Source organism: Hippocampus zosterae, chromosome 8, assembly GCF_025434085.1.
Source record: "Hippocampus zosterae strain Florida chromosome 8, ASM2543408v3, whole genome shotgun sequence".
NCBI lineage: Eukaryota > Metazoa > Chordata > Actinopteri > Syngnathiformes > Syngnathidae > Hippocampus > Hippocampus zosterae.
In genome coordinates this window covers 18,246,891-18,261,143 of record NC_067458.1, presented here as the reverse complement: position 1 = coordinate 18,261,143, position 14,253 = coordinate 18,246,891, and the positions used below count along the sequence as shown (strand labels likewise).

At 40.5% G+C, this 14,253-nt stretch overlaps 1 protein-coding gene across 3 annotated transcripts in view; it reads left to right on the top strand.

Annotated features, from left to right (window-relative positions):
- ncanb (neurocan b) overlaps positions 1-14,253 on the top strand; it is a 180,644-nt gene that overhangs the window by 25,735 nt on the left and 140,656 nt on the right. For all 3 annotated transcript variants that reach the window (XM_052074737.1, XM_052074735.1, XM_052074736.1), the window contains 3 exons: positions 2,796-2,881; positions 11,171-11,400; positions 11,475-11,643. In XM_052074737.1, the coding sequence (XP_051930697.1) occupies positions 2,818-2,881; positions 11,171-11,400; positions 11,475-11,643 (463 nt within the window). In that variant the 5' untranslated portion in view covers positions 2,796-2,817. The remainder of the gene's footprint in view (positions 1-2,795; positions 2,882-11,170; positions 11,401-11,474; positions 11,644-14,253) is intronic.

Genomic DNA, 14,253 nt, shown 5'->3' with positions numbered 1-14,253 from the left:
AAACCTCTCGTGGGAGAATTTATTGATGAAGAACTGTATGTTGATACCGCGGTGAAGTGAGTTGTTCCAATTTGTGAATGAATCAATCAAACTGTCTCTAAAATCCTTATCAACTGAACCGTTGATGCAAAAAGAAATCTTGTTAATTGAGCTTCTCTTTCATTCTAGTGTAAAAGAAAATGAAGCCCCTGATAATAACACAAACCAGATTATGGGTGAATGGATCATGTCATCAGATTAAAAATTGTCATTGTTGGTGCATGAAAGGGTGAATTTCATCTACAGGTATATTGTAAATGTGTAACCAGTTTGCCACTCCTTATGTGTTTTAATGCAGCTTTTCTACGCTTTCATCATTTTCTTTCTTAAGCGTTAGCGACAACGCTCTAATTTACTAGAAAGCGTCTTTGCTCTTGAGTTTTTTTTTGTTTGTTTTTTTTTAACTGTACATGAGCCGTGGCAAATAAACAAATTAAATATTGTATGACAATCATGGGAGAGATATTGAATGACTTTTGGAAGGGTTTGGTCCGTGAACCATAAACAAAGTAATTTTTCTAGAATATGCCTGCTGGTGGAATTCGGTAAGTTTTGGAGTCTGTTAAATTTTGTTGTCGAACTACTGTTAAATTCAGTAAAAATAATAATCATGAGAAACAAAGAAATTCCAGTTTTGCGCTTGGGCCCTAATAATAAAATGACAATAAAATACAACTACCGGTACATTCCCTATTCAGCAGTTGAGACAGTATTCATGTACAACACATCAACATTTCTGTAGTATACTGCCCCCTTGTGTCCCAAGTCTCATACACTGCAGCACAATGTCCACAGAAGTGATGCAAAAATGTGGTAAAACCTGGTTCATTTCTTTACATTCTGTTTAATAAATTCCATACATTGTCATTACTGTATGTAAGTCCAATGTTATAAAGTGATATTTTTCTCATGCAAAAAAACACTACCACAATGTTTGTTGTTTTGTTTTGGAGACTGCAACGGATTAATGACATTTCCACTCATTTCAATAGGGAAAGATGATTTGTGATGAGTTGTACGATTTCCCATCTAGTGGCCTCACAGTTCTGCCTGTCACTATACATCACGGATAGATGAACAAATATAGACGTTGTTTGTAGGAAACAATTTCAGCAATTAGTTGAAGGCGGATAATTTTCCGCCATGGGAAATGATCCAATTTCACCTAAGTGGTTGTGAATCACTGGCCTTAATGACAGCTTAATTAGCACCCACACACATTTCTTGTATTACGATAAATTCCATTCCATTTCCGCCACGTCTCCTCTGGTACCATCACCCAAAAAAGACAAAGAAAAACGCATCCTCAGATGCACACTGAGCTTGTCTTGCATACAAACTTCCACGTTCGGGGGCGTTGAGCATATTTTTATGCTCCATATAAAACCCTTCATGCCCTTTTAAGTATTTCAATGCACCGAGTCACCGCGTGCGTGTGTGCATGTTCATCAGACCTGAACACAATTTGACAGTTACTTAACTTCTCTGCGCCTTCGCCGCCGCCTGCTCCTGCCAGCCTGCCAAATAAATAGCTACTGTATGTGGCCATGTAGTGTTACTGTATAATGTGACAGTATATGCGCTTGCTGCTCTGCGCACACTCTGACACACATCCACACCCACACATCATGTTGGATTTGCCTCCCGGGCCCTTATCTGCTTGTTACTCTTGCTGATACCCGCCTTGCGGCCGTGTAAATCGTGTTTTTGTTCAGAAATGTCGCTGGTTTTATCTTGTTGGTTTTGACGCAATGATCTGGACACCAAAGAAATTTCAGTCGTCAAACCTTCCCATGTTGGCTCATTGCTCACAAAATATGCATTCCTGCGGAGTGTTCCTCAGGTCTATCAACACCAGGCAACAAAACCACTAGGCAAACGTTCAAATTCACAATTTCCTGTGCAACATTTCATAACGCACTGAACTTAATTTCCGAGGCAGAGGAGCTGATCCCTGCTGTAAATAGCCAAAATCCGCCAGTTGTTCGATGTCCATGTTAAAAATGTTTGTACGTGCCTTGAGGGATGAAATATTTCTTACATGTTTAAAATAATAATAATAATTATTATTATAAGGGAGATATTGCATGCTTGAGTTACCGACGCTCGTTCCTACCGACTGCTGTCAGGCTGATGAATAAAAAATAACAATCATATTAATAATAATAATTAAATGATGTGAAGGAAAATTGTAAATAGTACTGTGATTTATCGATTTTGTGTTCATATTGGATTTAATTGAAAGATGTTTGTTGTTTTTTTCTCTTTCTTCTTTCTTCTTTCTACATACATTCTTGCTGCTGGGGGCTGTAAATTTCCCCAGTGTGGGACGAATAAAGGACATCTTATCTTATCTTATCTTGAGTATGTTCCATCCACCCACTGGTCCTGATTAGGAATACATGGGGAATGACAAAAGCAAAACGAGGCTTTAAAAGTCGTTAAGAGTGAGCTGTCACTATCCAAATGGGAGCTACTTGTCCTCTGAAGAATAAAGATAATGGCCTATAGTTCCAGTGACACTTGCGAGAGATGAAACATGACAGTTGCAGCCAGCTGAGTCTGTTCTCGCTGCCCCTCCTTTTCAAGCCTCATAATAACCAACGGAGCCTTGAAAAGGGCTTCGAAGTACGCTTGAGCAAGGAAACCGTGAATCACCATGACAAATGAAGTGACAGCTGTCACTCCGGAGACATTTGGGCCAACACGTTCGAAGATTGTCGATCTCACGGGTTTTTTTCTTTTCCTCCCGTCAGGCCTGGCAGGACGTGCGACGTGATGCCTCCGTGTGGACTGCAGAACTTGCTGGCCCTCCTGCTGCTTCTTCATGCTGTCAGCCACGGTGAGTACAAATCCGACATCACCCAACTCCGAATTTGTTGAACCACACAAAACGTTTTTGTTTTTTCACACATCGCATCATATGTCCGAAGATGAGCATTAGTAGTACTTTTTTTTTTTTTTTTACGCAAGAGTACAAATGTAATACAATGTCAAATAACGCAGTGAACAGGTGTGCAATATCCAAGATAAGCAAATTGACCCATCAAGAATTAAGTCAACACTTTAAAATGGAAACTTCATTTTAAAGTTAACATGCAACATACATTCATTCATATTTGAATCAGTCAACTTAATCGCATTGAAAAAAAAGGCTTTTTTTAAAATTTCAATCGTTGCATTAAAAAAAACACAACGGAATTGTGATTGTGAAGTTTGTTGGGGAACACAAACTCTGATGGATTTGATGAACATTTTGGTGCTTCAACTGCCACTTGGAGTTGGAACATATTGTGGATTAAACTGCAGACGGCAGAGACTGCGGCTATGTTGGCTGACGAAAGTACACTCTTGTCTGGCTCTTTGCACCTGCAGATCGTCCATATTTTTTACAGCAATGACTTAAAACAGCTTGAAGCAGTCACATGTAACATCTTTTTGGCTGAATGCGCAGAAGTACCGGTACTAATACTATAGGTTGTCGTTTCCTTTTTAAATGCAGAGCATTGACGTACTTCGGTAATATCAATACCTTTCTGTGGGATTAAAAAAAAGCAACAAGCTAAATAAAAACAAAAACTGACACAGTTCACGGACAAACTGAATGGTGATGGAATCCCACCAATGTAGACACAAATAAAATACAGAACCAAAAATATTTATTTAAGGGAAAAGGAATGACCGTCAGGTGAAAACAAAAATGGCTGGCACCAAAAATCCAGCAAAACGATTCATGAACAGATAGCACTTGCAAAACAACAAAACCGGAAGGAAGAGTCCAAGCAGGCGTAACCGAAATCGCAATCACAAAAATACTTACAAAACCAAATTCTAAATATGAACATGGAGGTCTAGAAAAAAGTAGAGCGAGCAAGTACAATAATCTGACGAGGATTTTGGAGCATGGCAGTCCTTAAATACTTGAACGGGCTTCATTAGAATAAGGAACAGGTGTGCCTGCTGGAGGGAAACGCCCTTCACTCCATTTGGGGCCGGATCAAAACAAACACACAGAGAACATGACAGAAACAGGTTTGTGGAGTCTCACATTCATTTATTTGCATCCAAGGCAGAGGCACACTCAGTTAATCAAGCAATAATGATTTAAGATAAGATAAGATAAGATAAGATAAGATAAGATAAGATATCCTTTATTCGTCCCACACTGGGGAAATTTACAGCCTCCAGCAGCAAGAATGTATGTAGAAAGAAGAAAGAAGAAAGAGAAAAAAAACAACAAACATCTTTCAATTAAATGCAATATGAACACAAAATGGATAAATCGCAGTACTATTTACAATTTTCCTTCACATCATTTAATTACTATTATTATTATGATTGTTATTTTTTTTTCTCGGTTAAAATAATAATAATAATCATAATAATGATGGTGATTTTATAACTCCGTCCTTCATTTATTCACCCAAACAAGTCAGTTCATTGTTTCGGAGTCGTGTCCATATCGGAACAAGGAATTAGGCTGCACGCGCGAACCAACATCAGTCACGGCATCGACGGAGCCCGTCAGTCGTAATCGCCTGGTTGCCGTCGTTGGCTTAATAATTAGCGTCAAGGAAACAACCGCAGTTAATCTCGACATTTCTGTCTCCTGGTCCATTTCGCTCCAATAATAAAAACCCATCACGGCTTTCCCACCGCTTCGACGGGGTTTTTCCTACGAGTTAGACGGCTTAGAGCTTCAAAGAGAGAAGCATCATGGTCACATCCTTCTTTTTAATCTTTGATTTGATTTTTTTTTTAAATGTACAATTTTAATCCGCTCATTTTGTCAGCTACTCAAGAAGGAGGTTTTTTTTTTGCGCTTCTGTGGCACACTGTTTTACTCTTGATAAAGCAAGAGTTAAGACAGAGAGTTGCAATGCTTATCTCAGCTGTCGGATCATTTTTGCTGCCTGTCAGCTTCCGTGTCTGTTTGCATCCGTTTATCATGCACAGCAGAGATTACCAAACTTTTTTCAGCTCAGTACCCAAACTTGAAAAGTACAAACTGACAAACTGCATTATTTGTCACCAAATTGTCATATTCAGTGGGAACTTAAATCATGCATATCCCCAAATCGAGTTTCCTGATTGAGATGAATAGAAATGCTATAAATGCACTCAGGGTACCTAAAAAAGACACCCCTACAAAATGTTCTAGCATGTTTATTAAATATGAAAAATAGCACTGGACAGCATGATAATGTATAAAACGCATGACTAACACAATTAAGTACAATGAAAAAAAACTAAACAGCTTGCGCATCCCCGATTTCATGCTTCAATGCCGATTGACATTGTGCTCTTTCTTTAGTGTGTGACACAGCCACCAATATAATATTGACATAAAGAATAAATGAAATTTCACAACTAAGTGACACAGTAAGCTGCAGTAATATGAGTTCTTTTTCTACATGCTTGGCAGTATTATTACATTTTCTGTCGAGAATGTGAAGAACTGAATTGGTTTTCCTCAATTCATACTTGATTAAAAAACAACAATCACTTCACTTTTCCTCAATTAACACAATTTTAATGTTTCATTATTTTTATTTATTTATTTATTTATTTATTTTTGCCTGCGATTGGCTGGCAACCAGTTCAGGGTGTCCCCCGCCTACTGCCCGAAGGCGGCTGGGATAGGCTCCAGCACCCCCCCGTGACCCTAGTGAGGATCAAGCGGTTCGGAAAAATGGATATTTATTTTTGCTTTCCTCGCATTTAACAGCGTTTGCATCTTTTCATGGCCACAGGTCGGCAGCTCAGAAATCATTTCAACGGCCTTGGCTGCTATTGTAGCCTTTATCGACTCTTTCCACTTCAGTATCGTACATATCATGGAAGTACAGGTCGTACCTTGAGAAAAAAAATGCATGTCCACAATATAGTCATCTCGGGATTGTATAAATGAGTGGTTAACAGTATTGAATTCTGTCAATCACACACACAAACACACACACACACACACACACACACACACACAGAATAAAAACTATCCCAAAATGGCCCTGCCCGATGTTTTGTAAAGCCTGCCTTCGAGTCGTGCTTTGGGTGTGTGCCTTACTTCTCCGTGCTCTCCGCGGCTTCTGATGTGTTTGTTTCCTTACTTGCATTGAAAAAGAAACAGACTTGTTGGCACTCAGAGTCGAGTCTCAGAGTGCCAGGCAGAGGGGGTGATGAGAACACAACTTTTGGAAAGCCTCCGGTTAAATCTGCCAGGTGGTTCGGTATATGCCACCGCACACGATGTAACACAAACAGAGGAGACGTATGTGCCAAGTGAACCATTTTCTGTTCATTTTTGGGGTGAGGGTTCTCTGGAATTATATTGAGATCCTTAGCAAAATTGGCTGTGTTTTGCTTGTGCCGTCATACGAAACCCAGCTCAGGCCAGATATGGCGGCACAAACATTTGTTTGACTTGGCTCTGTTTGCCAGGGGACAGTTTAGAATCATAAATGCTAATCGGGGATATGTAAGAGAAGTTCCTGGATAATTTCATGCTTAAAGCAGAAGTCAAACACTTTCTTCACACCTCCACTCGTCTAAACACGGCATTCTGATTCGTATTGCATTTGTGGAATATGAATTCAGCAGTAAACTGCACCGGTTTGTATCCATCTCAAGGGGTGGCTATTTTGCCACTTGCAACCGAAAATGACATCACAGTTGCTCAGGGCTCAGGTAACAACCAATCACGGCTCAGCTTGCCAATGTCACATGACCAACCTTGGAAAACAGGTGAATAAAACCTGGTAGATTTTACTACTTAATTCATATTCCACCAAAAAATACTAATCAGAATGCCGTGTTTAGACGAACGACGCTCCATTGAACATATTATTGTGAAGAAAACGTTTGACTTGATTTCTCTTTTAATGTATGTTTGTTTATAGATCGATGCCATTGGAATAGTAACACACAGAAGATTAAATGTTTTGCCAGTAGATGACAGGAATCAAATATATAACCTCTGCATCCACTTTTTATGACTTTTTATTTTGGGTGGGTCTAAAACTGGTGCGATGGAAAACTGTGTTGTTTGGAGGAAATGTGACTCCAAATTTGCAATGAGGTTGCAAGTTGCATGTTTGGGATGTTTATCCGTGTTTGTGATTTTGAAGTGTTAAATGCGCACCGCACAAGATTTGAACTTCATCGTCTCGCCTCAGACGGCGCAAACGGTGGCAGCAACCTCCCTTTGAATCGCTGCGATGCACCAACACAAGAGAGATCTGCCGACAGACCTTTTAATCAGTCTGTGGCTGGGACTTGAAAAGCTCCCAAAGATGCTCGGAGAACATATGCTACTTGGCAGGTTGCGAGAGGTGAAACGAAAGTTTATTTATGTATTTTTATTTTTACATGAGAAAATGTCATGCCTGCATCCTTTTTTTTTTTAACCCAAGCCCTGCGTGACGTCCACCCCCCAGAACATGTCGATGTCAATGTGAATGTGCACTCACGCTAGGTCACCGACGAACTGGTTGTTGGCGTGCCTCGTGTCTACATTCAATGTGTGCATGCGGCGAAAGCATCCGCACTGCAGCGAGACACGATATTACATACAGGTCCATGATCTTAATGCTAACATACAATGGGAATAGGCTACAGATGGGCAAACAAATAACAAAGGTGTTGTGACATTATAACCCATTAATCGGTGGATATTTGAACACTAACGGTAAAGCAACACAGACAATAATAATACTCACAGCCTTACAGTATATTCTTTACCCTCTGCAAAGAAAGATTAATATTATTGCATCTTACTGAGGAGCTGAGACTATTTGGACTTACTTATAATCTAGTCGAAGGAGCAGCACAATGTCCATTTAACTGCAGCAGAAAGTGTGGCAAAAACTGTTGAAGTCTTTAAATTTGATTTACATGGCATTATTATTATTATATTATATATTTTTTGGACAAAAGTACAGTTTTCACTTGCATCTCATACTTTGCAGGCGGCAGCCAACTAGAGACATAGTAGCATAACATCAAATCTTTTTTTTTTGTAGAAATCCCCCCAAATTCCTGTGAGAAATTCCATAAAAGAAACCTACCCACAACAACATCCTATATAATTAACCTATTAATGAATGAATGCCAATCAGTCTATTAATATTATATTATATTATATTAGTATTGTATTGTATTAAAATGGATATGGTGTGTTCAAGCACCCAATAAATCACACACACACAATTAAGAGCCACATTATGTGTCTGATATTCACATTTGGTTTTATCATATTGGCTGTCATTTCCTGACAATTCACCAATATCATTGAGGCAGCTAAAACATTTTTGACAAAATTTAATGGCATGTAAACAGTTTCAGGCCTGGTGTAAATCTGAAACAGAAGGAGAGGATGCAGTTGGCTGTTCTGGGGTGAAAATCACAGATGGGGAAAAACAAGACATTGGGTGTAATTGCGCTCCCGCGGCTGTTAAAATGCCATTTGGACCTTGCGTCAGCGCAAGACACGTAAGGGCTCCTGCGCGTCGCTTAATAATTCCAAAGACGACCAATACAGAGACAGATGGGTCCACCGGTGATGACTCGCCGAAGGACGCGGCTACGCCACACTAAGAGCAGCTGAGTCACACGTTGACTGTGCCGATCCTGGTGCATTTGAAGGGTCGCAAGAGCTCCCGTTAACATTTAAAATGTAACACGGATTTTTTTTTTCTTCATTATGGCCTTTTCTTGCTTTTGTCACTGAGACAACACGCCGGTCTCTTGAGGCATTATGGCTCGTGATAACTTTTCCATCTAAATGCAGATTTATAACACAAGCAATATGCACCCCCGCTAGTTTATGTTAATCACTGCTGAGGAAGAGCGCCACGTTTTTTTGTTTTCTCCTCACCCACCATGTAATTTACTGATTTCTGGAGGGAATTTGCAAATTAATTTCATTGGATTTTGGCTGTGCCGCTCACAGCTTGCCAGGCTGGAGATAAACATCCGTATGGCGCGCACAAGTGGAATGTGAGTGACATTGAAAAGTTTGTTTGGCTCCCCGCAAAGTTAGTTATGTGAGTATAAGGTGAGAGCTGACAAACATCTGGCAGAAGAATTAAAGGTTATTGATGCAGCTCAGCTGGAAAAGGAATACACCTGTCTTTCTTTCCTGAGTTGGCTCCAAATCTGCTATCTTCCAGGACGGCTCTTTATTGTGCGGTTGTCGATGGCTGTGTTTAAGAGGAAGGGGGTACAAATGTTAGTGTGTGGTAAACAAAGATCAGTGCCTCATCCTCAAGGGGTTCGAAGCAAATAGAGAGACAGCAGCCAGGGCATTATAGACTCCTAAAGTTGTGCTTTCTGTGTGTTTGTCCGTGTGTTTGTCCGTGTGTGTGTGTGTGTGTGTGTGTGTGTGTGTGTGTGTGTGTGTGTGTGTGTGTGTGTGTGTGTGCATGTGTGTGTGTGGGTGTGCGCATGCACAGTAATTTGCCGCAAAGTCACTCTTACCACACCGTCTGCCATTTCACAAGAGCTATTCTCGCCTTTTTCCCTATCATCCTCTTTTTTTTCCTCAACATTTCAGTTTGTTCTCATTATGGTTGGTGGCTAGGTGGCGAGGAAGGAAGGGAGAAAAAGTATGAAGGCTCGTTACCCGTACACATTACAAACGCAACATTTCAAGTTACCTGAAGTCAAAAATACGCGGTACCTCAAGTCAACATTCCAAGTTACCTAAACTCAAAAATACGCGTTATATCCAAGATCCAGTGTGGAGGATTGAAAATATATGTTTCAGTACATGCCAATTTTGTAGACTCCCAAAATAAATGTGTTGTTGTGTAATACAATTTTTTTTGTCATCATTGTATTTTCTTCAAAGGATACACTATTTTATACACTTATTGTATTTATTTTAGCATGAGAACACTAGACATAGAACAATAAAAGGAAAAAATACACTTCAAAACATTTATATTTACTCATGAAACTCATCTGGGGGTAGGATGAAGTCTATCCTACTATCAGATTATGTTTATATATATATATATGTGTATATATATATATATATATATATTTATATATATATATTTATATATATATATATATATATATATATATATATATATATATATATATATATATATATATATATATATATATATATATATATATATATATATATATATATATATATATATATATATATATATATATATATATATATAAAAATCCTCATCTCACCCCTCGGGTGGTGTCCGTCCCTCATTCAGCTCGGGTCCTCTACCAGAGGCCAGGAAGCTTGAGGGTTCTGCGCAGAATCCTTGCTGTTCCCAGCACTGCACATTTCTGGACTGAGATGTCCGATGTTGTTCCCGGGATCTGTTGCAACCACTCATCTAGTTTGGGGGTCACTGCCCCGAGTGCTCCGACCACCACCTTCCAGGCTCTCTCCAGCTCCTCTCTGAGCCCTTGGTATTTCTCCAGCGGCTGGATAGCTCAGTTGGTAAGGCATCGGTTTGGCATACGGGAGACGGTGGTTCGAATCCCGCTTGGGGCAAAATGAGCACATAACACCATCCACCACCATCCAGTGTGGGTCCTTGGGCAAGATCCTTCACGCTAATGCCTACCTCATACAATGATGAGAGACAATAAAACGAATGACATGCCGGCTCAGACGTCGCCCGGCCAAACAAGGTCTGCGTCAGGTGCTGGGGAACCAGAGCACCTTGATGAAAAATGGGCTACTGGAACAAAGCGGAGATGGGCGAGATGCGATATATATATATATGTATATGATTGTATATTGCAATATGTTGTCAAATATAAAGACAGAGTATTACATGTGAAAAATATAGAGCCCTTTTTGGTCTCAATCGCAACACTTTTCATATATTTATCGATATATACACATATATGGTCTATGCATATGTTGAAGTATTTTAGAAAATATAAATACAAAATCTCATATTTGACAATATATTACTTCATGTATTGCATGATATCTTCCAATATATTGCAAAATATTTTCGTTTCGTAAGGGGTCGCACAAGTGACCCCCTTTCATGTAGTTTATTCAGAGCAAACGCGGGCCCCCCCTTCTAATAGACGCCATCCATTTTGTAGTTGAGTAAATGCAGGGTATCTGTCTTCTCCTTCTCAGGCTTAAGTGATGCCGACCCTGTGGTGAGCATGCATAAAGTGACCTATCACAGCATCAGCGAGGAGATGTCCAAGACGGTGGTGCTCCCCTGCCTCTTCTCCTTGCGCCCTGGCGCCATTCCGTCCCACGAGCCTCCCCGCGTCAAATGGTCCAAGGTGTGGGGTCAGCAAGGCACGGACGGCTCGCGGAAAGAGCAGTCGATCCTGGTGGCCAAAGACAATGTAGTCAAGGTATGCTTATTAACACAGAAGATACAATCGGCATCTTGAGATTTGATTAATCCATATTATCTCTCCTCGGCCAGGTGAAAAAGGCTTTTCAAGGTCGGGTATCGCTGCCTGGTTACGGCAATAACCGATACAATGCCAGTCTGGCTCTGACAGGCTTGCGATCCAGTGACTCTGGCCTGTACCGCTGTGAAGTTGTGATGGGCATTAACGATGAGCGAGACACTGTCCCGCTGGAGGTCACAGGTCAGTGTCATGAAAAAGTGGCATACAACCGTTGAACATAAAACATAATTTATTGTTATGTCATAATGCGTCTGACTGGTGAGTACTTTTAGTGGGGCTCATTGTCATTTCATTTCCTTTTTTCATGCCATTGTATCCTGTTTCAGAAATTCGTACCCGATTACTCAAGGTCAAACGTTTTCTGGCAAGGTTCTCCGACAACAGGATATTTATGCTAGCATCTGCTTGGTAGAATTTGTCAATGTCATTGATCAACAACACAGTGGAATGACGGGGAGGATGTTGGCCTCACAGTTTTAAGGTTCCAGGTTTGAATCACGGCTCCAGCCTTCCTGTGAGGACTTTGCATTTGAGGTTCAGTAAAATTTCAAAATGGCCCATAGGGGTGGACGCAAATGGGAAGAGTGTGCACATTCATTAGTTGGCAAGCAGTCCAGGGTGTATCCCGCAACTCGCCGAAAGTTAGCTGGGATAGGTTCGAGCTCAACCATAATCCATTTTACAACAAATGCTGGAGGAAATTGATTATTACTTGTAGCATGTGGTGCATTTATCAGAATGTGCCAGTTGCTAGGTAGAATTTGTGGAATGCCATACCCACGGACGTAAAATTTAAGGAGAAAAGTTGATGGAGTAGAAATAGGGATTTTACAATTTAATCACGGCTCTGTCTTAAATATAACACATAATGGGACGGTATTAAAACACAGTCCGCCACACTGGCCTGTTTTTTATGATCTTCCATTGTGTTTTATGCCGTTTATGATATGATGAGCGGTGACGTCCACCGTAATTACATCATTTAACCATCATTCAAGTGCGCCGCTTTTTGGCCCCCACTAATTATTATTGCAAATTAACACTCTGCTCTTTGGTTGTGTGCGCCTGCCCCTTTTGCACCCGAGGTCTGCCACGATGAATATTAATGACGTGTCGTGCTAATCCGGTCATTACACTCGAGCTTGTTTACGGTCGGCATAGCACCACAATGAGGGAAATAAAGGTGAAGGAACTTGAACCCATTAAAAATCATTCCTTGAGCCGACCATGTTCATGCATGAAATGAAACTGAAAGCCAACAGAGACCAGGCTATTATCAAATAGTGTAGACTGAACGAGGTGTCTTCTTAATGGGAGGAAAACATTGCATTATTTCACATTTGTGCAATCGCATAATAACATAATTACACTCATGACTGTTTTAGATTGCGAGAAGCGAATATCATCACGTCTGCAGGACAAACCAGCCAAAAAATGAACGACATTTTCCCGTTTCATCCCGTTTCACTTACGGCGACACCACTCCATCACATTTTTATTTATTTAGGTATTTTGGGGCCATGGAAAGTATATAATATATTGGGTATTTTCACCCATTGTAGAAACACCACAGAAATTAAATAGTTGCTTGTTTTCGAGAATAAAGTACCAGTTATGGCAAATTCACTTTGGGGTTTTAATCTTATGAGATTGAAGTTATATTTCATGAAATTCCCAATGGTATCTCAACATGCCTGTGGCCCCACATTGTTTTCAAGATATGAGCCGTCGCTCTGTCAATTTTCTTTGCCTTGATTTGCAAGGAAGGAAGCAATTAAGATGGAACCTCTTAATAGAGCTTTGGTTCACACACAAATAGTTGAAAACACATTTTTGGGGAGTGGCGGGGAATATGATTTTACCGTATGCTTCTGACACCCAAACATCACGTTCATCTTTGCTCCCTGTGTCACATTGTTCAGGTATTTTTTTTTTCGCTGTAAATCAGCCCTCAGAATGTCACCCAAGGAAATGGAAGAGTGGTTGTGCTATTAAGAAGTTGAATCATATGGAATATCAAAAAAGACGGACAGCGAAGGTTCACCTGCTGCGGCAGAGCTCTGCTGTGCACGGCGGGGAAGGAGAGAAGAGTGAAGCCTGAAGGCGAGATGGCCGCCACTCAGTCGGCTACGCTATTTCGAAAATACAACACGCAACTGCATTACAGTGTACTGTATCTGCGTGTTGTTGATTAGACACTTGATTACGTGTCATCTTTAAATTCTCTAGTGTTTTTTTGGGGGGGGAGGGGGGTAAAAAAAAAAAAGTCTAAACCGGCACACAGGTCACGCTAACCAGTTGGTTAAGAAAAAGCGTCACATCCACACAGTCACCCAAACTTCCCAAGTCCTTGCTATACCATGTGCTCGCAAATGCTAGGCGCTAAGCTAATGTAATGCATAGCTTGTAGCCTCTAAGTACCGGTAGCTAATCCTCGCCTCCTTGGTGCCAATTAAGGTAGCCTTTGAACACATAGTTCTATCACTAAAGACAGACGAGGTGTAGCTAAAGATGCAACACTTTGGGCAAGGGGAGAGAACAAAACATGGAGAAGCTAATGCAGGGTCCACCCTGAGTTTTGGGTCGAAGCATCCAGAGTGCGTACATTTCCTGAGGGTGTGTAAGTGACACCCAGAGAACCTGCGATGTCAAAAGTGTGCAGTAGCGCGCCTTCCCTGACAACTTTAATTTCATAATATTACAACTTCTTTCTCTATAAAATATCCTTTTGTGATTGTCACAATTCAACTTTATTTCCAAAAGATAGAGAAAACAGTTACATATATCATT